Source organism: Macrobrachium rosenbergii, chromosome 10 (assembly GCF_040412425.1).
Source record: "Macrobrachium rosenbergii isolate ZJJX-2024 chromosome 10, ASM4041242v1, whole genome shotgun sequence".
Classification (NCBI taxonomy): Eukaryota; Metazoa; Arthropoda; class Malacostraca; order Decapoda; family Palaemonidae; genus Macrobrachium; species Macrobrachium rosenbergii.
In genome coordinates, this window is record NC_089750.1 from 33553111 (window position 1) to 33579008 (window position 25898).

Consider the following 25898-nt stretch of genomic DNA (forward strand, 5'->3'; position numbering starts at 1 on the left):
TTTCGGTGCCAATAACCCCCGAAAATCACCGATTTTCGGTTAGTGGTGATTAAAGATCCATGGAAAAAGATGCATATTTGTTATGTTGATGTTTGTATAATATATGTGAATGTAGAGTACAGTATAATGTAGGCTACGCTACTGTATATGTATACGATATACCATAGTGGAGGCTAAGCTAATTCTTGTTTGTTATTCAATTCCTCTTTGTATTGAATTATCATAAGTCACTTTGTATGAAGCTCCAGAATTAGCTGATATTAATAATACTATACTGTGTGTGTATAGAGTATACTTTATAGTGAAGGGTAGGCTACCATATATGTATACATGGTACCCAATACCCTAGTGTAGGCTTGGCTATATTCAAGATACATTTTTTCCAACAAACGATGGTTTTTTTGGAACCTAACCCCATCGTGAGTAGGATAATACCTGTGTAAGCATTTTTAGTTTTTTCATTGTGTTTGAACTATCAAAATAGGCAGTTCTAAGTGATTTTAGAAGGGTTCTAGGTATTCGCAGGGGAGGGGGGGCCAGCTGGTACACATCCCCGCAAATATGGGGGTTTACTGTATATATATGTATGTATATAATGCATCACCGACTTAAAACGGATTTGATCATACGTGTAAGTTCATTTCACTTAACTTAGTTCAGAGCGGTTTTCTTGCTTCTAGTTAGCGTAAATGAATCTCTGTAAACCTTATATATATGGACAAGGTTATTTTTCATTATATGAAGTGTTTTTAAGTCGAAATATAACTTAAATGTGTCTCATTGTGAAATTAATATAGCTATTTTTATCATTAATAGATGACGGCCTTTTGGGGGCATGTGTTTCGTGTAAAAATAAATCTAGATTCCGCTCTCTATTCACTTGATCTCATCATAATACAAGCTTTACATATTTATTGTTTATCGGTGTAAAATAGCAGTAATGTGTTCTTTGATGCCCAGTAGTTTTGATTAAAATTCTTTCTCTCTAATTTTAATTACGGTTGAGTTTCATCCATGTTGCTGTTGCACGATAATTTATAGTCATTAGCAGCTTGAACATTGTTTTCTCAACTTCAGCTACAACTTGCAGCCTACATTTAGCAGTATATTTCCTTGACGATCTTTTATCCATACCGAATAGGGGTATAATGTAAAAATATATCCGTTTGATGGTTGAAATACAAGCAAAACAGCTTTTGTTGTTTGATTCAGTGGTGAGCAAAACAACAGTTTCTCGTTCGGTTGTTTATGGCTGTACACATTTATGCAAGAATATAATGTTACTAACAATACTTTTATCATTTTACCTTTTTAACTAGAAGATGGGATAAAGAGATGGAGGAAAAGAAGGTGGTCCATTGTAATTTGGTCTCTCTCACTGCCTGATTGTATGCTGCTGCCTGCGCCTGTGGGAAATTTAAAAATATTTTCTAAATATTGTCGTATCAGTATTAATAGCTTACCCCATTGCTAAATTGAATTATCATAAGGCGAATTATCGTAACTAGAGCACTACCTGAATATTTTAATAGTTTTATCACAAAAAGTGCATTTAGTCATGAAAATGAGATGAAAATACAGCAATCAGTGAATATTTCTCTGTGAAAAATACCGTGAAAGGACGAATTTTCAGCGAATATTGCGTATATGTGTTCCATAGGGAAATCTGTGAATCGTGAGACCACGAATACAATATTAATAATGTAATTTCAAAGATTAATACTTTAGTAATAGGTTAATAATTTAAGCTATATTTGATGTAGGATGATACTCAAAAGTAAAAATGGGGGAGCACTGTAGTTCTCTGAAATTCCAAGTCTTTTTCTGGTAGATAAGCAGTGAGGCAGTCTCTCTCTCTCTCTCTCTCTCTCTCTCTCTCTCTCTCTCTCTCTCTGAAAAACCAATGTTTCCCTTGTAAAAGAAAATGGAACTGCATGAATAGTACTGCAAGAAAGAAAATGAGCGTGCCTGAATACTGTACAGTATAGGGGGAACTTAGTTTTTACATGTATCTGTAAGCCATATATATTTTTAAGGCTAACATTGTAAGATGACTTTGCAATGACAAAGTGTTTTAGGATGATAGTTTAAGGTATATTTAGTGTTTGAATTACTAAAATAGGCAGTTATAAGCATTTTTAGAGAGAGTCTTTGGTGTTTGAACTATTAATGCAGGCAGTTATAAGTGTTTTTAGAGGGGTATTCCAACGTAATGCAGATTTTCACTTAATGCAGGTGGTTGTGGTCCCTAACCTCTGCAATTACCAGGAAACCACTGTACATGACTTACCATGCTTGCTCACACAAGTTTTACCTACACATATACAAACCCTCAGTCTTTACATAGGGGATTTACTTTCAATGCAAGCTAGAGCCAGCTGCTTAACTTGAAACAAGGTGGATATTAGTAGTTGGCTACCTACGGAAAGGGAGGGATCCCCTCCATCCAGTTGGTAGGCATCCTCTTTACTTTTTGGCAGCATCTGAGACAGACGTGTCTCTTCTGCTGCCTGCCGTTCTACTTCATTATACCTTTTGTTTTTAATATAATTATTGCAATACACTCCCTGAACACCTGAATTACCCCTGGTCACCTGACCAGCCCGAACATAACCCCACTCATTTAACTACATTGTTAAAAAATTTTAACTGCCAGCGTTACCAACACTGCAGGTAAACATTGTTTACTGAGTTACCTGCCCACTGATGGCAACCGTGCTGTCTGCACCGGTCGGCAGGAACTCCCCCTCCTTTTCAATCGCATTTTGTTTGCACGCCTGACAGGACGTATCCTGTTGCTAGCGAACTTTATTGGTCTCTCAGCCCGACCCCCCACATGGCATCAACAGTGCTTCCATGAAAGTGATTGGTGGGACTCCTGTGAATTTCTGGAACACAGCACCCACCCCTGTTCATGTGAATAGTGGGCATGTCTTGCTTTCCCTTGTGAGGGTGGAAAATGTGGGAACTGTTAGCTGTTACAGACTGGTAACTGCTGTTGCAGTTACCAGTCAATCCACGGCCCAAGAGAGATTTGTACCCTCTCACATCCGTGAGTTTGCAGTCACGTCCAAGTGAAACCGTGTTCATCCAAGGGGACTTGGCAATTTCCTAAAGTGGCCAATGTCCATTTCCGGTAACGACCATGTCTGAATGAATTGGGTCTTTCTCCCAGACCCTCACAACCATCGTCAAATGAGTGACATCCTTTCATGACCGTGTTCATCCATGGGTACTTCGATATTATACTGGTAGGATAGGAATTTTAGTTTACTACTCAGATTGTTCTTGCAGGTATACAAATCCTCAGTTTTTACACATGGGAAGGTAATCCCATACGTAAAGGTCTACAGTAATACCCTGAACTTGCGCGATTCGAGATGAGCAAATTCACAGACAGACGAACTTTTCATTTGAACCTAACTAATTGTCATACACAAGTTTTTCACAGACACGCGAATACTGAGAAACCCTGCAAAATTGTTTGTTTAATTTTTTATGCAATTTATGTTGTCAAGCTTTTATGTGTAAATTAAATAACATTAAATAATAAAAGTAATCTCTCTCTCTCTCTCTCTCTCTCTCTCTCTCTCTCTCTCTCTCTCTCTCTCTCTCTCTCTCTCTCTCTCTCTCTCTCTCTCTCTCTCTCTCTCTCTCTCTCTCTCTTTTACCGAGATGAAAGAATTTTTATGGTACATATATATGTTTGTTTTGTATGATAAATAAATTTTTCACCTAATAATAAGTACTAATTTTCAAATATTATTAAGATTAATAAGATTAAATAATAGTAATAATAATATAACTGTAATTACAAAATTCGTATGTGATACGTATTTTCAACAAACAAATATCTTTCCCTCATCTTTTTTAACTTGTTGAAGAAACTTGAAGGCAAAGCTGTCAGACATGTCAATTTAACATGACAAGAAGGGGAAATGTTGCTGATTAGCGGGTGAAAGGTCTCTCTCTCTCTCTCTCTCTCTCTCTCTCTCTCTCTCTCTCTCTCTCTCTCTCTCTCTCTCTCTCTCTCTCTCCATAATAATTCATAAATGATTTCACACTCTTAAGTAAGGGAAACTGTTACATCTCTCTCTCTCTCTCTCTCTCTCTCTCTCTCTCTCTCTCTCTCTCTCTCTCTCTCTCTCTCTCGTAGTTAGTGCAACCTACGTATTAGTGCTTCTCTGTATATACAGTAGATAATTTTAAATTGATCTAATTTTACGTGTACCATCTATAAACTGTAAATGTGCCATTCTAAAACATAGAAACAGAGCATTTCAAAACAAAGAGAAAGAGACAGAATAAAGAAGTTTTTAAAAACGAGATTGAGAAGACTTCTAAAAATAGATCGGTGGAATGGAGAGAGAGAGAAATATAGTATACTAATCTTCACACTCTCCTGTATTTTTATGTGAACCATTTATTTCTTTTTCTAAGGGTAATGTATTAAACTAACTTTTAAATGAAATTACAGTAACTTTAATTTCATTTAAAAGTTAGTATGGGAGCATGATTAGGGTCATATTTAGTGTTTAAATTCTAGAAATAAGCATTTATTAGCATTTTTAGAGATGTTCCAAACTTACACAGAAATTTGCCTTGCACAAGGGGGTCTCGAACCTTACCTCGTGCAAGTTTGGAGTATGACTGTGCTTGTTCTTACTCAACCTTGGTACTAGAATCTTCTGGAGTCAGGTGATTCCAGTCTCAGTAGCAAGGGTTTCTTCGGATCCCTGTACATGTCTGACTTCCTCGAAAGCAGGCAGTCGAAGTGTCTTTTTCAGCAGGTGCTTTTCATAGGATGAAGACGTAGGCCATGACCACAAGAAGATGAACCGGTGGCCCTAAGGGAGACTCTGCCATGTCTGAGGGGCAGCTTTGGCCGACTTCGTCTGATAAAGACCATTCCCGACATCGTGTCTAAGGGGCAGCTTCAGCTGTCCTCTCCTGACTGAGTCTGTTCCTGATGTATGTGGCCGGGGTCGCTTCCCTCATAGCAGCTTTTTTCACAGTCGCATTATATGAGTGTCCTTCGGTACCAATACAATATTGTCTCCTCTTTTCACAGATTGTCCGTGGCCTTCATCTACCATCGATTCATCAGTCTTCGGATCAGCTTCGAAGTTGTGTATCAAGTGTCCGAGACCTGTAATTACCGATCCATTTATGGGGTACATAGGAAATCAACGAGTGTGCCAGGTAGAAATGTCAGAGCTAGGATCAGTCCTCTCCTTTTTTCAAGTCACCCTTAGAATGATACATTCTGGAACCGGTCTTACCCAATGGCCATCGTACAACCAAGTTTTGCAATAGATTCAAGAGATGCCAATGATTTCTTCGGTCCCTTAGGATCACAGAAATATGGTAGGCATCCCTTTCAACTCCTTCCTTTTCCTGAAAGGAAAGTAAGGCTAAGAAGAAGGAATAAGATGCTAAGACTGCTTTTCTCCAGTTGGGAGTGCAGTTAGACTTACGGATTATTGTACAGTAGCTGGATCCTGTGTAGTACATGTCCTTCAATAGGATATCAACTTCCCTTCGAGTTCCTACCACTCCCCATTTACCGTCTGGTCCATAAGTTTGTTACAGCTCGTTGAAGTTTCTTCCCTTGCAGGGAAGTTAAAGGTTTTATTATATGAATACATTGTGGTAATTGTACAACTCGTTTCCTGATTTCTACAACCATTCCTCTCTTGTAGAGGTGACGGGTATTTAGAAATCAGTCATAGATCATTTCATTTCCAACCTGTTTCAACAGCCTTGGTTCGAGACAGAAATGACACACACTGTGCTTGCAACCATCAAGGGGTCAGAGTTGATTCTTACATTGAGTTGAGGGACGATTACAGTATTTCCGAATTCTTACCCATCAATCCTTCCGTAAGTTTCTCTGCTTCATTTCCGGGGAGACTTTGTACCTCTTCAGAGCGGACGGCTCCATGCCTAGCACTGTTGTGTTTCCAACTTCTCCCCAATTTTTTATTTGACTCTTCACCTTGGCTTCGACTACAGCACCTTCGTTCAGGGTACGCCTCCTGATTTTCAAGAGTCGCTAGGACAGACAGACGACTTGGTTTTGGTCGCAGCCTGAGGGTTACATGTTCAGAGAAGTCCGATTTCTCATCCAAGCAAGAATAGTATCTGCAAGACTATAGATACAGGAACAAGGTTGTCCTTGTCTCATCAAGGGCAACCAGCTCAGCAGTTGCAAGCCCTGATTGGCCTCCTGTCATAACCGGGGAGGCCAGTTCTTCATAGGCAGTTTCTCCCCCTTCATTCCCTTCATGCAGATTGAAGGGGTTCTGGTCTTTGACAAGGTCTCCCCATTCCTTCCCTTTCCCTCTCAGAGAAGTGAGATAAGACTTAGCCTGATGGTTAGACTAGAAATATCTCCTTAGAGTGTTTACACACTTCCTCTCTGGAAATGTGTCTTAAGGCATCAACCAGAAGGCAGTCACCTGCATTTAAGGATGTTAGGTTGGGTACTTAACCTAACTTAGCCTAGCCTGGCCTAACTAATTCTAGCCTAACCTTAGCAAACCTGCACTTCGGTATCCTGGAACTTCGTGCCTCATGGCATCAACCTGAAGGTAGTCACCTGTTCTTCAAGGGGCTAGGTTGGGTACTTAACCCACCCTAGCCTAGCCTGTGTTAGGAGTTATCTCTCCCTTTTTTTTATGTTCTTTGTGATATTTTTGTATAGATTTTAGTCTTTCTCTTCTTACCTTGGTTTCTTTCGAGGTGTCCTTCAGATCGCTTCGCGGATGATGTGCTATCTTTGTATATTTATTCTTTTTAAGTATTGATATCTCTCAGAAAGGCGTATAGAGACGAGATTGGTAATTTCTTCACTTTAATTAGTACTTAGTATTATAAAGATCAGTACAAAATTAACAAGTTACAATGATAGAAACGAATCACTCTTGACTCAGCCTATATGGGGAACACTGAAGCGAGGGGAGACGTACTCTCCCTTGAAGGACACAGTTCTGAACTCTTCTCTCTTTGTAGGTCTCTAACTCGTCGAACCCCCAAGAAAAACTTGCTATCTGCAATCTCCACCTCCTTCTAGCCTTATTGGAAGGATTAATCAGCAAGGCCTCCCCTTCAAGTAGCTGATTGGAAGGACTGTAGTGGGTGTGATTCAAATCTCTCCTTAGAGGCATTGATAGGAGGTGATCTTAGGAGGGTGTGTGAAAGACCCCTCCCACACATAATTGATTGGAGGTTGAAGAAGTACATCACTTGAACCAACCCCCAAATTCCTGGAACTTCCACAAAAACACCTTCCTGAGAAGGCGGGGCTATAGAATCAGCTACTGTAAGCATTTAGGCTGTGTTGACTCATGTTTTGGTTAGCTTCAATCGCGAGGCCATTATTTCTCACTTTTACGACTGTTTTTATGGCTTCAACACGATATACTGCAATGGTTCATGTAAACAGCCCATGTACTGATAACATGACACAACAGCATTTGGGCGTTATCAGTGTTCTTTGCCTCTCTTTATTCTTATCTCTCTCTCTCTCTCTCTCTCTCTCTCTCTCTCTCTCTCTCTCTCTCTCTCTCTCTCTCTCTCTCTCTCTCTCTCTCTCTCTCTCTCTCTCTTTCTTTTCTATCTAATTTCCCTATCTACTCTACACCACAACACCTGACCTAATCTGCACCTCAGCAATCTGAATCTCCTTAGCTCTCCAAGCCTCAGGATCTGAGGATAGGAGTTTTGTGGTGTTGTTAAGGAAAGGTACCACAGTAATTCCTTAGTCAACAAGTGTGGAGGGAGGCGGGGCTAGTGTACTATCATCTCAATTGACGGTGTGGGTGCACTGGTTTGCAGTAGCACATTCAGCACAGCAGTCAACCTGACACATTCCAGGGAAAATGGATGTATGACAGACAGGTTCGGTCACTAGGGTCAGTGTTAGCGACAGTTGGTCTTGATACCTCGACATTTCAAAGAATTTTTGATCTAAGAAGACTGCCGGATTAGTCCTTCGATCTCGACACACCAAAGTTGTTACTGTTCGGCCCTGTCTTTACAGGCCATGGGCATAACAGCCATCGACCATACTACCACATTAAGAACATCGATTCTTATCTGATTAGCTATCCGTGGGCATAATAGCCATCGACCATACCACGTTGAAAACAGTTCTTGTTTGGTTAGCAAAGTTTAGCAACGATTGGGTCTGGTCAGTACAGGCAGTCCCAGTTAACGGCAGGGGTTCCGTTAATGGCCAAGCACCGATAATGGAAAATCGCTGATCATAAATGGCTATTAAGACGTCGTGAGTGCAATAAACCGCTTATCAGCATTGTTAACCGCTTATCAGCACTGTTAACCCCCTAATGGCACCAATGAACTGCCTACTGACGCTGGTAAACCGCTTACTGACGCTGGTAAACTGCTTACTGACGCTGGTAAACTGCTTACTGACGCTGGTAAACTGCTTACCAACGCCAGCAAACCACTTACCGACACCAATAAACTACTTACTGCCGCCAAAGATCACTTACTGTCACTGAAAATCTGGTTAACGGCAGCGTTAGCCAAGCGCCATAAAATGGAACGCCATTAACCGACGCCGCCATTAAGCGAGGACTGAGTGTACTTATATAGGTGACCTCATGGGAATACCTGATGCTGTTGACATCTAGGAGATGTCTTTTGCGTCCATGGTTAGAAACGGGGCTCATCAGTACTTGGATAAGTGACCTCCTATGAACTCCAGATGCTGTTGGTGTCTAGGAGACGTCTTTTACATCCATGATTCAAGTCTTGGGTTTACAACTTCCCGTCATTCTGCCTAATTTGTCGGGAGATCAACAGTGTATGAGCATTACATTTCTAAGGACCTTGAAGGCTACCAAGTGCCCAAAGGCCTTTGGCGTTACCACTTAGGACCTCACCTCCGAACTAAGAGCCGACAACTTGTTTTTGATTCCAACTCGGCCAAGAAGTGGTTCCTATGAGTTCCACTTATTTTGGCTTTGGTGGACAACATATGTTCCGGACGAGATTTTATAAGCTCAGAGGCATTGGTTTGCCCCTAACATTCAGGAAGAGCTTTTCAGACAGGGACTAAGGATGGAATGCAGTCACAAGAGACCACATTCGCCTCCTACCGGGACGTTGTCCATAGGTCTTCAGACTCTTTATCCTTGGTTTCTGTGATGGCTGCTCATCAGTCATGTAGATCACCCAGCTCTTGAGGGCAGTTAGCATCTTGCCTAAGGTGTACGGCTAAAAAAGAGGGGGCGTGTGTGGGACTGGCTTCCTACCTTCTCTTGTATAGCCTTCAAAGGGATGGTTAGCAAATTGTCACGTGCTGGACGGGCATGCATGCAGGTTTTCTGGATAACAGTATCTTGTCTGTAATGTAGCTCTTTTTATCCCTGAAAATATGGGTTCATCCAAATCTATCTTCAAATCAATGACGTTACCTTCCATGTACTCGAAGGCCCAGAAGTCTGACAGTTGAACATCACACATATTCAACAGATCAGAGGTGTGGATCTCCTTCCTTTGATCTTACATGACCAGGAAAGAGGTGAGGTGAACTACCAGTCAGTTCAGAGATTTGCTCAGAATCCTCCCACCAAGGAGTAAGTCTCCCCTATGTAAAGACTGAGGGTTTGTTTACGTTTTGGAACAAAGGACAAATTTTTGAAGTAGTTTGTATTTTTCCTAACATACAAACCTGAGGTTTACACAAATGGCCCACCTCTAGCTACCTGCCATTCTACTTCCTGGGCCAAAAGTTGAAAGTGAATGCCTAACAACTGGATGTAGGGGATCCCTCCCCTTCCATTGGTAGTCAACTACCAATATCCACCTTGTTGTAAGTTAAACGGCTGGCTCCAGCTTGCACTGAAAGTAAATCCCTTAAGTAAAGACCTCAGGTTTGCATGTTAGGAAAAATACAAATTACTTTAAAAATTTGTAATTTTTCTGACCGAAGACTAAGGTAAAATAATTCTCCAAACACTAGCACAGTTAAGGGAAAGCCTACAGATACCAGCAAAAAAAAAAAAACTTAATACTGTAGTGAACAAGCAGAAATATGCTGTAATGTACTGCTGAGACAGAAATGCAGAACTGAAGATATCATTACTTTGTGCTGGCAAATAAAATTGAGCAAAAAAACAACCCTTGATCAGAAACATGGAAAGGACAAAACTTACCATACAAAGCTCCCATGTTAAATCGTGGCAAAACTTGAGAATACCAAGAAAAAAAGATGCTTACTGGCTGGAAATGAGTTGAGTGATGTACTGAAAAATTAAAAAAAGGAAGTACTGTACTCAGAAAATCACTGCAGTGGTGACCACTGACCATTAGGCAATAAAGACTAAATTAGCACAACATATTAGAGTGGAGCTAAGTGATTGAACAGTGTTTCAGTGAAAATGAATGAATGGCATGTCATAATGAAGGAAAATGACACCAATATTCCTTGGAAGTGAGCAGGACAACCAATTTTAGTCATGTAGAGGAATGAAGCCTTATCTTCAGGCCAGTGGCATGTGAGTTGGTCATGTGCTGTGGAAGTTTTCTCCTTATAAGATCTCTTAACCCTTAAACGCCTGTTGGACGTAGCAAACGTCGACTAAAATTGTCTGATGAATGCCGAGTGGACATAGCCAACGTCGACTACAAAAAATTTCAACCTTCGGTCAACTTTTGACTCAACCGAAATGGTCGAAAAATGCAATTGTAAGCTAAAACTCTTACATTCTAGTAATATTCAATCATGTACCTTCATTTTACAACAAATTGGAAGTCTCTAGCACAATATTTCGATTTATGGTGAATTTTTGAAAAAACTTTTTCTTAAATGTGCTGTAACTCGGCTGAAAATTTCAGAAATTCTTTCGTCATTTTGTCGTAATTTTTGCACTGTTCTATATTAGCCGTTACATAAAGTTTTATATATGAAAAAATGTGCAATTTCATGTAGAATACAACAGAAAATAACTCATGGTTGTAGCTTTTATCAGTATTGAAATATTTTCATATAAATCACGATAACTGCCAAAATTTCAAGCTTCAGTCAACTTTGACTCGACCAAAATGGTAAAAAAATGCAATTGTAAGCTAAAACTCTTACATTATAGTAATATTCAATCATTTACCTTCATTTTGCAACCAATTGGAAGTCTCTAGCACAATATTTCGATTTATGGTGAATTTTTGAAAAAAACTTTTCCCTTCGTCCGCCAGAAATTCTTTAAATCACGTTGTCGTAATGTTTGCACTGTTTTATATTAGTCATTACATAAAGTTTTATATATGGAAATGTGCCAATTTCATGTAGAATACAACAGAAGATAACTCATGGTTGTAGCTTTTATCAGTTTTGAAATATTTTCATATAAATCACGATAACTGCAAAAAATTTCAAGCTTCGTCAACTTTAACTCGATTTAAAATGGTCAAAAAACGCAATTATAAGCTAAAACTCTTACATTCTAGTAATATTCAATCATGTACCTTCATTTTGCAACAAACTGGAAGTCTCTAGCACAATATTTCGATTTATGGTGAATTTCTGAAAGAAAAATTTTTTTCCTTACATCTCTGCTGTAACTCGGCCGAACATCTCAGAAATTCTTTCGTCATGTTGTCGTAATGTTTGCATCGTTTACATTAGTCGTTACATAAACTTTTATATATGAAAATGTGTGCAATTTCATGTAGAATACAACAGAAATTAGCTCATGGTTGTAGCTTTTATCAGTTTTGAAATATTTTCACATAAATCACGATAACTGCCAAAATTTCAACCTTCAGTCAACTTTAACTCGACTGAAATGGTAAAAAAATGCAATTGTAAGCTAAAACTCTTACATTCTAGTAATATTCAATCGTTTACCTTCATTTTGCAATAAATTGGAAGTCTCTAGCACAATATTTTGATTTATGGTGAATTTTTTAAAAAACATTTTCCTTACGTCTGCGCTGTAACTCGGCCGAACATCTCAGAAATTCTTTCGTCTCGTCGTCGTAATATTTGCACCGTTTTATATTAGTCGATACATAAAGTTTTATATATGAAAATGTGTGCAATTTCATTTACAATACAACAAAAAATAACTCATGGTTGTAGCTTTTATCAGTTTTGAAATATTTTCATATAAATCACGATAAATAGAAAAAATTCGACTTTCGGTCAACTTTAACTCGACCGAAATGGTTGAAAACTGCAATTGTAAGCTAAAACACTTACAGTCTAGTAATATTCAATCAATTAGCTTCATTTTTCAACAACCAGGAAGTCTCTAGCACAATATTTCGATTTATGGTGAATTAAAAAAAAAAAATTTTTACGTCCGCGCGTTACGAATTCACGCATCATTTTGTGATAATATTTTCTCTGTGTTGCTTTGATCGTTTTAAAATTTGTTATATACCAAAATCATCGCATTTAGTGTACAATACAATTAAAAAAAATTAAGTCATTAGCTTTAACCGTTTTGCTTACAGCGCGATTTGTATACAATTATATACGAGTTTTTTTTTTTCGTTGTCATATATTCCAATATTTATACATGATAATGATATTTTTTTCATTTCTGATGGTTGCATACTAAACTTCAGGCAATGACAAAAAAAATGAGCCAAAAATGAACTCTTAATCTTGAAAACTAAGCGTGTTGTGATTTTTTGAAAAAAACTTTTTTTCCGCTTCGGCGCTAACTCACCGAACGCCGCCAGCATACGGGAGACGTTTTTGTAAATAGGGCTTCGGCGTTAAAGGGTTAAGTTAGTGTGATAGGATCTGATGACATGGAGCAAGGCTATTCTATGTTTATTTGGTATGTATAAAAAGATTTTTTATTGTAACAACATCACTTTTTTATTGTAACATCATCATCTTTCTTCATGGCTGCTGGCAGGCATGCACATGTATAATGTAGACAGATGGCAGGAGTATAAAAGTTGGAAGTGGCAAGTTAATTGCAAAGTAAAACTTCTGAGTAGTTTGATTTATGAATTTGGAGTGTGACTTCTGGTTACTTTTTTATAAACCATATTTAATTTGATATATATCCAGTCCAAATTTGGGTACGCTTAGCACTATGTATATTGCCTTAATCTATTGTGAATGATTAAGGTGCTATTGAAAAATATAAAAATTATCTTTGTTTTGTCATTTTTTTTTCAAACCAGTATTTAATTGGTAATAGCTGCAGTCCTAATTCAGTGTATTTTTGCACTAATAGTAAAGCCAAATGTAGTGTTTTACATTTGTATGATAATGTCACATAGTTCTGGCTAAAGTACATTTGATTTTATTACATTTTTTCTTGCAAAGGGATAGTCTTCACATTGACTTGAATACACATTTTAGGCAGAACTAAAGGTTCTTTGCATCATATCTCACCACAGCTGCATTGTTATGTTTTACATTCATTCATTTTGGTTGTCTCTCACAAAGTTGTCCAGCTGTTAACTTTTCTTTTAAGGAAAAATCCTTCTTCCAAGTTTTGAGAATAGAAATGTCACACAACAATTTGGTAAATGTCATTAACAGATGCTATTAAACCAAGAATGGTCTTACCTGTTAGGGTGTATGGACACTGCTAATCTGTGTTAACTTCTCCCATTTAGGATACTGTTCTGTGCAGTGTATTTGATTTAAAGATTTTTTTTTTTTTATTTAAATCTAAAGCCATCTTTTATGTATGGCTTTGTATGTGATAAAGTATTGAATCATTTTATATTGTGTATTATAAAGACAGATAAAAATCAACTTCATCTTTCAGGGTGCCGAGTTTGATGTATACGGTAAATATGCAAGTGATGTCTTAAGACAAGATTGTGCTGACACTTTAATGGAAGTTGTTAGCCGACCCGATGTGAGTGATGCCCTTACTAGTGCTGGACATGGTTTCAAAGAAGCTGTCAAGTACTACTTGCCCAAGTTGCTGCTTGTACCTGTTTTTCACATCTCCACCTTTTTCAAATATGTTGAGGTACGTAGAAGACAGATTACTGTGGTATTTTATTAATACTAAATGTTCCAATTTTAATGATAAGTTTTAATGTTCTCCAGGCTAAGGAGTTGTCAGATTGATTGGTGTTAATGCTCATTGGAGAATATTTTGAAACTTATCCATGAAGAAACCTTTCTGTGACTGGTATGCAAAGCATTCATCTTTAAATGGTGCACTTTTTGTGATGTTAGTAATGCTGGAGACACATTATTGACACATGTCCAAACCTTTGAAAATTATGATTGTCAAAAGCCATAAGCAACAATGCCACATGCATGATTGGTGTATGGAGCAGTCTGCACCTGTGGTAAAAGTGTGTTGTACATCCACAGGATGTTGCTTCAAGATTCATAGAACACCTTAGTATAAGTGATTTCCATGCATATAATTGGTTGCTCTTCAGTTTGAGAACCCATCAACACCCAATAAACAGAAATTTCTTGGGGAGGCTCCCTTCAAGACACAACCAGACTGTTCCCATAATTGCCACTCATGGAAGGTGTCCATTTGCTGCATATGAGTAGGGGTTATTTTGGAAAGTTCTATCCTTGAACACCTAGGCTCATAAGCAAGATGGCCATGTGGCGGGCTGGAGGATGTCTAAGGGCAGTAGTTCTGTTTTAGATGTACTGAGTACTAGACTGAGAAGTAATAGTAATGAGAACATAATAGCAGTTGTCCTGATAAACAACTTGTCCTATCACCTTATGGATGCAGTAATAGGTCATGATGGGAAAATCAAGGTTGTTTCTTTGCTGCCAAGGCATTTTCCTTTATCCAGCCTATAGACCGAGTTATAGTAGAAACCATCTGGTAGGGCTAACACTCTACATACCAGGGGAATGCCTAATGATGGAAGTTGAGAATGAAGGGAAGGAAGAATACAGTATCATTTAGGTTTTTGGGAAGCTTGTCATTTTTAAGTGTTACACCACTGGCAAATTCCTGAAACTGGCTCTGAATGCACCAAGGGTGAGGTGAGTTTGACTGACTCTGGAGCCCAGCAACTTTGTGAGCCATTGTTTACATCACAGTTGTCTGAGGTTACTGATAATGACAAACCATTGCTGTGTCAGGGCTGTCAAAATCACATTCACCAAGACACATAGATGAATGGCATGCTGCAAATGCCAGAAGTTGACATTTACTGCTTGACCTAACATGATATTACAATCAAAGTAATGAGGCATTATGCAGTCAGTATGTATGGCAAGGTAGTCAAATTCTTCATGACAGTATTATGATGCCCAAGCCTGCTGTAGTATCAAAGATGTTTAGTGAATTATCCATGCAAATTTCATGAACAAACATTCTTTTGTTTTAATTCATCAGCCATTGGGGTAAGTATGAATGTTACATGACTCAATAAGTGCTTTTGCAATTAGACACACTCCAGTGCCCCTCCCCTCTATAATCCTGGCCATTGTTGGGGATGGTGTACCATATTGTAACCTCTCTTTATTTTGGTTTAATTCAGGTTTTTGTCAATATTTGTCAGACGAGGTGATTTCCACAATAAAGAAGCAACATGTCCATTTATTTATTCTCTATCTTAACTGATGTTCTTTACCTGTATGTAGCATTCATAGGCTGTCCAAATATATTAAATTATCTTAGGCTAAGCAAATGAGTTTTATTTAATAAACAGATCATTATGTAGTGTTAAAGCTCATTGTGAAAATTTAGTTATACAGTAATTAAATGCCAAAATAGCCATAGAAAACTTGATTTTTTTGGCTTTTATTGATGTTCTCACGTCACTGACACAGTCACGAGTGCAAGATGTTTCTCTTTGGAATTCACAAGTTCCTTCTTTAATCATTTTGTATAAAGTAACTTGGCCCTAGCTTAGCTCTTTCCCAAGGTTTTAATTTCTTCTCTGTATTCAGTAACATGTTTGGTATCTCCAGTTTGTGTGTGGTGTTTTTAGCTTAGCTTTCTTTGCATGTTTTTTTTTTTTTTCACAGTACTGGTCTGTGGCCTAAGCATGGATTTTCAATGATTATCTTGTTCCCAGCTTGCTCTTCAGTGGGGGAAGAATTTTATTGCTAACTTAAGCTGAGGCTTTTAGTTGAATTTTTCATTTTGTAAAGTGTAGTTTTGATTTTGCTCAATTGGTAGTGTAATTTTGTTTTGTTCTGTTTGCAGTGCACTCAGTATCATTACTGGATATCCATTATTATATTATTAATCTTTTCCCCACTTTGTTTGTCTTTGGAGGAGAATGTTCCTTATGTGTACATTCTGAAATGTAAGGTTAGGTTTTCAGAGAATCTTTTTGCAGATTCACTGTGAATGATGATTCTTAATGTATCAGTGATATTTGTTGTTGTCCTGTCAAAGTAATGATTACCTTGCACTGCGTTTCTGTCTTTTTTATTCATTACTAATTGTTACTTCTCCCCAACCACTACTTCCACCACAGCCTGTGCCGTGTTTGGGAGGAAATGTTACCTTTATCAAGCCTTTGTGTTTTTCTTTAGCAGATTGGTGAAACCTACAGTTTTTCCATGTTCACAGCTTTTAGTATTATCACTCCCATTGTCTTGCTGCCAAAGTCAAGACTCACTGCCAGAGTCAGTCTCACTATCTGACTTGGTCTGGTTGCTTGAGTCTGTTTTGCTCTTATTACTGAGTTATCTTATGACGATATAGTTTCCTTTCCTGTGTGCTTGTATGCTTTGACTTACAGTAATATGCCTTTGTATGAGATAGCTTCTGCATCCTCAAACGTTCCTGTACACATGTAAGGTAGCACTTGGCGGATTGAGCCATCTGTATCCTTGTCTTCATTGGTGCAGTAGCTTTTTCTCTCTTGAGTTTCACCAGGATGCATAGCATCCCATTGCTACTTTCAGTCCCATGAAGAAGGTGCAGTATGCAAGCTTTTCCCTTCTGGGTCTCTCCCCTCACTTAATTATATTTGTTTTGCTTCTTACAGTCTACCTATCACTGCCTTGAGCAAGGTTTAGGTTTGTCTTATGCTGTTCTGACTTTTGAGTGGTGGTTCCTACTTTCACCAATTTGGACCTATATTCAGTCTCCAACTCAGGTGACAGGGCATTATGGATTTTTTTTTTTTTTTCAGGGGATGCAGGAGAGAGCCTGGAGACCTTTTTAATCTGGTTTCTGCTCCTCATTCTTGTGGGATACTTTCTGCTGTTGTGAGGTCAAAAACAATGTAACTTTTGATGTCTTGAGTTGTTTGATGTTCCGATGCTTCAACTTGTTGCCCTCCACTGTGACAGTGCCCTAGCAGGTGCCAGTGGAGTTGCTATCTATCATCATTTTCTGGACCTCCGCCTCTATTTGCTGTATGGTGGCTTCTTGTGGAGGTGCAGCTCTTTGTTGGAGGCTCTGCTGTCATTACCCTTTAACAGCCAAAAGTAGAGGAAGTTACATTAGAGGAGCTCCTCAGTTTCCTATTGTACCATTGCTTGAACCAGTGGATCCATGGGTGCCTTCCTAGTTATGTTTTGGTTAGTTTGTGGGAAACTTATTCCTAAGCAAATATGTCCTAGGTCGAAAGTAACCTTACACCCCTTGGCAACCATTTTGTCACTAAGGTGTTATTTTCAGTAAGTTTATATATGTATCAAAATAGGTAGACAAACTGTATAATGGAAGTTTTAAACTTCAAATATTCTTAGAAAAACATTAATTTCTCAAAATACTCACAGTAATTGAATAGATAATGACAACAATGCACAGTACTAATTTTATTATTGTTACGTTGACAAGAAATGTGCTGAACCACAGAATGCCAAATTAGAGAAGTTCAACCTGTAATAAATATAATATGAAGCGTTACAATAATATAAATAGTGACAAAATCAGATATAAAACATTCAAATGATACCATTTTGACATCTTTTATCAGTACAATGTAACATCGCCTGTCACTTCAGCATTTGCTGCTGCCATTGTACAATATTAGGATTGTAGATTTTTTATTATTTTCTTCAGTGAGGAATGTTCAGATACTGAATGAGTTATGTTGCCTATAAAAAGGATCATCAGTGGTGTATTAAGTATCCTTTAAGGTGATTGAGGTCATCGATCGTGAAAGTCTGTTGACTATCTTCTTCAGTTTCTCCTCAAGAACAATTGCCTTTTTCTTTTGCTCACCAGTATCAGTGGACGTAAAATAGCATTTCGTGTACATCGTGGTTACTTCAACACAACCTGTATATAGGAGGATGTTGAAATATTAGCAATAAAGAACAACATAGAGTAGGTGGCGGCAGATTGAGAGAAGAGGCTGCCTGGTGTTTGTGAGAGAGTATTTTATCCAGCTTCTCTTGCTTGGAAAAATTTTAGATTCAGACTTTTAGGTCACTCTTGTGTTCTTGGTTTTGCTATCGTAAAGAGGAAAAATTGTTAATTGGACAATCATATTTTAGGATGCATCTGTATCGTCACCTCTGATGGAATCCCCTCTGTAACTCCTGCTCATGTCATGGTTGTTCCTCTTATTCTTTCTTTGCTCACATCTACAGGTAGCACAAACACCCTTCCTGTTCGATATGGGATTTTCCTCATGTTTGTCTTGGGTGTCCATGTATCTGCTTCATTATTTAGTGTGGTTTTTCCATCACATAGATTCTAACTAAGAGTGCAGGTATCCTTCAATGACCTGTCATCGATCCATCCGCAAAATACATTGGTTTGATGACTGAGTTGTGAGATGCTGATATCTTTTCTCTAGAAACTTTTATTTTGGTACTTTTTTTTACTCTGTTTAGAGATCACATCAAGCATTCCTTTTTCTGTGACCCTTAGGGCATTTGACATTGACTTCTCTTCTCACTCTCTCTTTCAAGAGGTTTTACAGATAAGGGTTTTTTTTTCTCCAAACTAGTCCCTTTACAAGATGGTTTTCTTTGGGCGCCCCACCTCCAAGGTCTGTTAGTTGATCACTGGTGTATTATATGAATGGCTTCAAGCCAGTTTCTTCTTGTTGATAATTATGACCTGGTTTTGTCTTCAATTCATCTCCCTCTTGCATGTCGTGGTTATGTATGTTTGCTTCTGATTCTGTATGCCCACAGTCACAATGCTTTAGGCACCATAATCTCCAGGTTCTTCCTGGTGTGATCCCTTCTGAAGAGACCAGCAAGTTTGATAAGTCATTAGAGTACTGTATACGGGAGTTACACTGTTATGGTGCCCCCAGGGCTACATAAGACAGACCAACCAATTACAAAGAATTCACTTATAGTTGGTCTAGGTCAGAATAGTGCTTGTTGGCACAGTGATCGAATATAACGGACTCAGGGCAGGAGGGCCCTATCTCTTGTCCTACAATGACTGTCTTCGGCTTTCACTATGTCTCACCGGCACAGATGTGACAACAACATAAGTCGATGCCATCTTCATTACATGCTCTGTCTGTGTAAGATAAAAGTTCACCCCAGTCCCATGCCTTTTCATCAGGGAAAGTGGGTGGGTTTGAGGACTCAAAGGAGCTACCAAAAACAGGTTTTTCCTATGTAAAAACATGTTTTTTGATAGCGAAGCTGCTTTTCATCCTCAAAGGAGCTTAAAAAGAAACTGACTGGTGATGAAATGGCTTAGCTCTTAATGAATAAATCCCTACAACCCAGATTAATTTATGGTCCAAGGTATAGTCACAGGTTATTAACCATTTTCTTTATTCTGGATACCCGTAGGGTTTGGCAATAATGAAACAGCACATGAACTAATATGTATATGTATTATTCTTTGTGGTTTGAAGGTGACTTGCCTAATTATGTTGGATCTGGCTGTGGGATTATTGCACCATCCCCAGCAATACCCAACATGATTACCACTCTCATGGCAGTAGTGTTTCAGCAATGTTTTTATTCACGGTAAGGTGACAGGTTATCAACCATTTCTTTCTTCCGGATACCCATTAGGGCCTGGAGATACAGGAACCTATAAATGTATTATCCATTGTGGTTCTGCTGTGACTTACCTAATTAAGTTGGGTCTGGCTGCAGGATTATTGCACCTTCACTGGTTCGGGAATACTAGCTCTAATAACCACTCAGTACACTCGAAGACTTCTTCGAAGGAAACATTTCCAATGAAGTTAACAATGTACTCACCTTTTGGGTGCCATGCAACTTAGGAAAAGGAGTGAGGGTATGCCTTTTTAATGGGACCCACTAAAATAATATTCAGCCCATGTAGAGAGAGTAGTTTGTTGAGGGTAAGGTGTAAGAAAAATAGGACCATCTGGGATGTTTGCCATGATATCTAGGTAAACCTTCAGTGCTTGAACCAGGCATGATATTTTATATGAAATACTGAGTTCCTTTATCAGAAAAGGATTTTCCCTTTAAAATGGGTCAGGAGGCAACAGCAAATGACAACTAGTTGCATGAGTGGTGAAATGTAGGTCAGGAGGCAACAGCAAATGACAGCTAGTTGTATGAGTGGTGAAATGTTGGCCTTGTTTAAGAGAGCCCAGTACACTATTCTGATCTCCTGATACGAAAGCAGTCAAGAAGACTCCCTTTTGCAGCATATGAGTTGTAGTTGTATTGCGCCTATGAATTGAGGGAATGACAGGAGTCTAAGAACCTTATTCAGGGACCAGATAATGGGAAACCTTGCAGGAGCTGACTCTTGCTGTTTAAAAGACGGGAGAAGGGAATTAACAATTTCTACATTAGAATCGATTCCAAAACCATAAGGCAAGGTTTCTGCCAGTGCTGCCTTGTATGCCATGATTGTTGAAATAGCAAGGTGCTTGACCTTAAAAGATAAAAATGTAAAACTGTTTTAACAGGTTTCAACTGGGCTCCCAGTGTGGGGGTAATCTAACCACATTTTCCATAGACTGGTATGTTGGATACATGAAGTCCGTAGTTTTTGCACTAGGTACCTAGCAATGTTAGGCAAATAATTTTCATGGTAGACTAGATTTAAAATTCCATGTGAACATCACGGCTCAGGAGAAAATGTAGGCAACTTCTCATCTTGTCTAGGATGGAACAGTGGACGGCAATGGAATCTAGTCTCTTGTTTGTTGTTGAAGAAATAAGGAACTTGTGACTATTTGGCTAATTCAGGGCTACTAGGCAAGCGGTTCCATTGAAAGCTAGTACAGTAGATTGTTCATAGCTTTCAAAATCTTGGACAACAAAGGAAAGAGGTACTGTATCTCGTCCTCCATTTGTTCCAGTCTTTTAGGGAAGTATCTCTTGCTTTGCCTGAATGTCCAGGTTCAGAGACACACACACTGGAAGTGATGGTTCTTGCATGTGGCAAACTGGTTCACTTCTGGATTGTGGAAGCATGTTAGCAATTACTGATTTGAGAGGAGCTCAGCATGAGCCTAACCTCTTTATTTAAGACATTGCAGTCATGTTGTCTAGGACCAACAAAATGAGCTCAGCATGAGCCTAACCTCTTTATTTAAGACATTGCAGTCATGTTATCTAGGACCAACAAAATGTAAGTCCCTTTTGGAGGTTTCAATTTTTTGAGATGGAAAGACAGCCAGTAGCCCCAGGGTAGGGGACCACCTTCCCCGTAACTCACAATCCTCTTAATAGCCTCCCCAACCTGTCAAGGAGGCATCTGTATGTATTATCACTTGTATAAATGGTGGAGTCAGGTCGGCCTGTTTGCCAGAGACCCCTTTTAGGTCTAAAGACACATTATCTTTCCATTTTCAGATGAAGGCGATCTCAAAGCCTTTTCCTGGCATGTGAGAGTCAGACTGTTTAAATCTTACAGTCACAATCTCAGGATGAGATCTACCATGGACCCAAATTGTAAAAGGCCCAGACTTCATTCCAGTTGTCATATGAAAAAGCTGGACTGTGCAAGGAATCTTCTCAGATCCTCCCTTATTCTGGTTTGAGTGCTGTTGGAAAGAGACAGCTGTTAGCAAAGAGTAGCCCAAGAAAGTCCCAGCCTCAGAAAAAGTCTGCTGGATGTAAAGTGAGACTTGTTCCTATTAAGAAACCTTTTGACTGGAGTTGGTCGACTACCATTCTCAGGTTTCGTCAGCACTCTTCTCTGGTGGCTCCCCAGATTAGCCAGTCATCTAGGTATGCCACCATTTAAAATCCTTCATTCTTGAGCTCCCATAAAATGAGTACAGTATATTTAAAGATTTATGCAAACAATGTGTTTGTTCAAATTTGACCGGTGTGTTTGTTCAAATTTGACGGGTAAGGAATCACCCTTCATTCAGAGGAGTGCTTCTTGGGGATGCTGAAGAGTGGTGGCAAATAAAGCCATCTTTCTCTATGGTTCCCTTTTAAAAGAGGGCGTGGTTTTTGGAAAAAGCTGCTTTAGAGGAAGGGAAGGGTGAGACCACCTCTACTCTAGCCCATTGTGAATTATACTGTGTCCCCCAAGAGGAGGACTTCTACTGCATGTTTTGTTGTAGAAGACAACCCCAACCATGCAAGTCCTATGGGGCTCCACCTCTTCCTATCCTTGTAATATGCAGTCCAGGAGTTGATTTTTCTTTCCCCCTGGTAGGAGTGTGTTGTTTGCTTTGAAAGGGTTGCTGATGCTATTGTTGTCCTTTCGTCTGTTGTCGGAGGGGTCCTTTAGTCCTTTAGTAGTTATTGTAGGCTTGTACAGCTCTGATTCACGCCAAGCTTTCTTAGGCTAAGGAAGAGGAAACTCTCAAGGGTATCGTTTCCTAGGTACCCCTTGTTCAAGTACAGTATATATATTGTGCAATTCTGTTGTTGTGCTCACTTAATGAGTTGTGCAACAACAGACTCTTCAAAAAGGGTCCCAACAGATAAGGGAAGAATGCAATAGGGAGGTTACATTGGGAATGAAATGTTTGAACCTGCCATTGCTTCCTTTTAAGCTTTGAGAACTCACAGCGGCTACCAAAAATAACTTATCCAGTGATGACTTAGCTGTGAGCTTATAACTCGACAGTCGTTTCAATTTTGAAAATCGCGGTAGCGATAGTCTTTTGCTTATGTAGGTAACTAACTCCGCCCACTTTTGGGGTAAGAGAGACGAACAACTCAATCAAGAGCTTCACTTTTGTTTCTGCTAGCTTAACAGTTAGCAACATGGTGTTAAGAAAGCAGCTTGATTTTAGTTTTCAGCTTGAGATCTTACCATATTTGGTGAAGTATTTTTTGCTGCAGTAGCCTTCGGTTCTTGTATTGGATTAGTTGACAGTATTTTTTCCTTATTTTTGACAGTTGTTCTCCTAGGAGACTCATTTATTTTGACTTGTTTAGCTAGTAGACTATGTCAGACTGTAGTGCATTGAGTATTAGGTGTTGCAGCAGAGGCTGCAATACTCGCTTAACTAAGGCATGTTATGACACACACACTTTATGTACGACATATAGAGGACAAACGTGCTCAATTGACTTGACCTGTGAGGAGTGCTGTGAATGGGATGAGAAAAACTGAAAGACTTTAGCTTCTCATCTATCTAAATTAAAAAAGGATCGTAAGAGGAAAGCGGCTTCTAGAGCTGAAGTTGAATTAGCCACTCAAGATATAACTCAGGAATCTAGTAGTGCTGATATTCTTACTGTCACTTCCCCTGCTAAAGTAATCTCTCCTATTTCCAGCCCTCCATCTATACCACCATCCTCTGCTCCTGGTTCCCATGCTCCTGAACCGGATTGCTACACCAGCCTTGAGTAAAATTTTGATGAGTTTGATATTCTTGCTAGCTCAGTGGACAAATTTAGTGAAAAGTGTTCCAGTGAAGCACGTTAGTGGAGGAGGTGGCTGCACGCCCCACCGACTATCCTAGGCAAAGGTCACTGCCATACTCCCCCAGTCCCAGGAGGAGGCACACAGGGGGCCCAGGGGAGGTCGGTGGGGTCTGCCCATGAGTAGTCGCCTCCTCATTCACACCTGTGATGTCCCAGGTGTCGACAAAAGACAGCCATTGGAAAGGCATGTCTGGTGTTCCTCATCTCTCGTCAAGTTCAGGAGATTCTAGCCTAGTCACAGGCACCAGAGGAAATTCTCTGACGAATCTTGTCCATTGAAAAGACACTCGTCGCTCAGGGACCACTCCCTTCCCTCTTACAGCAAGAGGTTCAGAGAACCATCTGGTAACCCACAACCATCATGCAGCAAGTGGGACAGTCCTGAATGTTTTTCTGAGTTGGAGTGCCAGTCTGTAGCTCCCAGACTGTCGTCAGTGTCTCATAAGCACTCTAGTTCTTCGTCCAAGCGAGTCTCTTCTCGCGAACATCCACGTTCCTCATCTGAATTTCCAGTAGGGAGCGAGGAGCGCCCAGTAGAGAAGAAGTGCCCAGTAGTGCCCACACACCGATTGGCGCCTGAGGGCCCTTCATTGCCAATGCATTCTTCCATGGTTGAGCACGCGGATCATTCATCACCTGCTCCTATTCTGTTGTCTTCTTCATCGAAGTGCCTGGTGTCTTCTCCGTCTCACTTGACTTCTACTTTTTTGTCAGAAAATATGGATTCGACGCCTCTTCCTTAGTGCCACTGCAGAAACAGTTAATATTTTGGGTCTTCTTAGGAAGTCGACTACTTCTTCTGTAGTAGCGCCCGAAGATTCTTAGCTGTCCCTGATCTCATCGGAAGAGGAGGATATGGGACAGGATTCCACTCCTTTGGCTTATGCTGCTTTTCTGAAGTATTTGTTACTAAATTTCCTAGATTTTTTCACTCCAGCAGCTCCTGCTTCTCCAGCTTCCTGATTTATGATGAGTGACCAGCCTGCTGATTCATCTAGACTTCCGAAGATGGCCCTCTCATCCTCGTCTAAGAAGGCTTAGGGGGAGGTAGATAACTGGCTTTCAGAGAAGAGAAAGCCCTTCCTTGGGCGAGTCAGTAGAGTTGTGGCCTTACACTCATTAGGCCCAAGTTCGACTCTCCAGCCGGCTAATGAAGAGTTAGAGGAATTTATCTCTGGTGATAGAAATTCATTTCTTGCTATTATGTGGTTCGGATTCCACAATAAGCTGTAGGTCCCATTGCTAAGTAACCAATTGGTTCTTAGCCACGTTAAATAAGTCTAGTCCTTTGGGCCTGCCCTAGGAGAACTGTTAAAAATGAAGAGTTAGAGGAATTTATCTCTGGTGATAGAAATTAATTTCTCGCTATAATGTGGTTCGGATTCCACAGTAAGCTGTAGGTCCCGTTGCTAAGTAACCAGTTGGTTCTTAGCCACGTTAAATAAGGCTAATCCTTCGGGCCAGCCCTAGGAGAACTGTTAATCAGCTCAGTGGTCTGGTAAAACTAAGGTTTACTTTTCTTCAGAGAAGAGACATCAAGGCAAAGTGTGCTTCAGTATTCCACCGTCTCATCTATCAGCTAGAGGGTATCATTCATATGCTACTGGAGAAGCTCCCTCCTTGGGAGTAGCTGCCTCCTCCCAAGGGGACTTCTCCAGACTCATCGATTTGACCCGTAGGTCTGCCTTTGCTTCTGCAAAGACTATGTTCTCTGTATTGGAGGTGGACCATTTACTGAAGAAACTGTTTAAGGTGTTTGAGGTTCTTAGTTTTTTGGATTGGTCCATAGGCACTTTAGCAAAGGAGATAAGAAATTCTTCGGATCTTCCGCAAGACATTGCTACTAATTAGCGTAGTGTTCTCTCCTGCGCCGTTAAAACTTTTTTTTTTTTTTTTCTGTCTTGCTTTTCTGTTTTGTCAACCAACCTGTGTCTGCCTTCCATGGCTTGCTGCCTTACCATTGGGAGCCTTGGCCTCAGTGTTACATTACATTTATTCTGTTAAACCTAATTCCAAACCTTGTTTTTCTTTCACTCCTGTTCATCGCACACCAAGAGTGAGATTGTTACCTACTGAAGACTTACCTGTTTTGATATTCCTACACAAACCTGCAGGGAACATTTTTAGCAATGAGTTCTTTCTATTGTAATAGAAGTGCATGAGGATTGCACTGATGAACAAGAGG

The 25898-nt window shown here is 39.6% G+C and overlaps 1 protein-coding gene across 1 annotated transcript in view; it reads left to right on the forward strand.

Moving 5' to 3' along the window:
* The window catches only part of LOC136842589 (son of sevenless homolog 2-like), a 553642-nt gene that overhangs the window by 114226 nt on the left and 413518 nt on the right, over nt 1-25898 (forward strand). Inside the window, 1 exon segment of the mRNA XM_067110139.1 lies at nt 13773-13982. Coding sequence (XP_066966240.1) covers nt 13773-13982 — 210 coding nt within the window.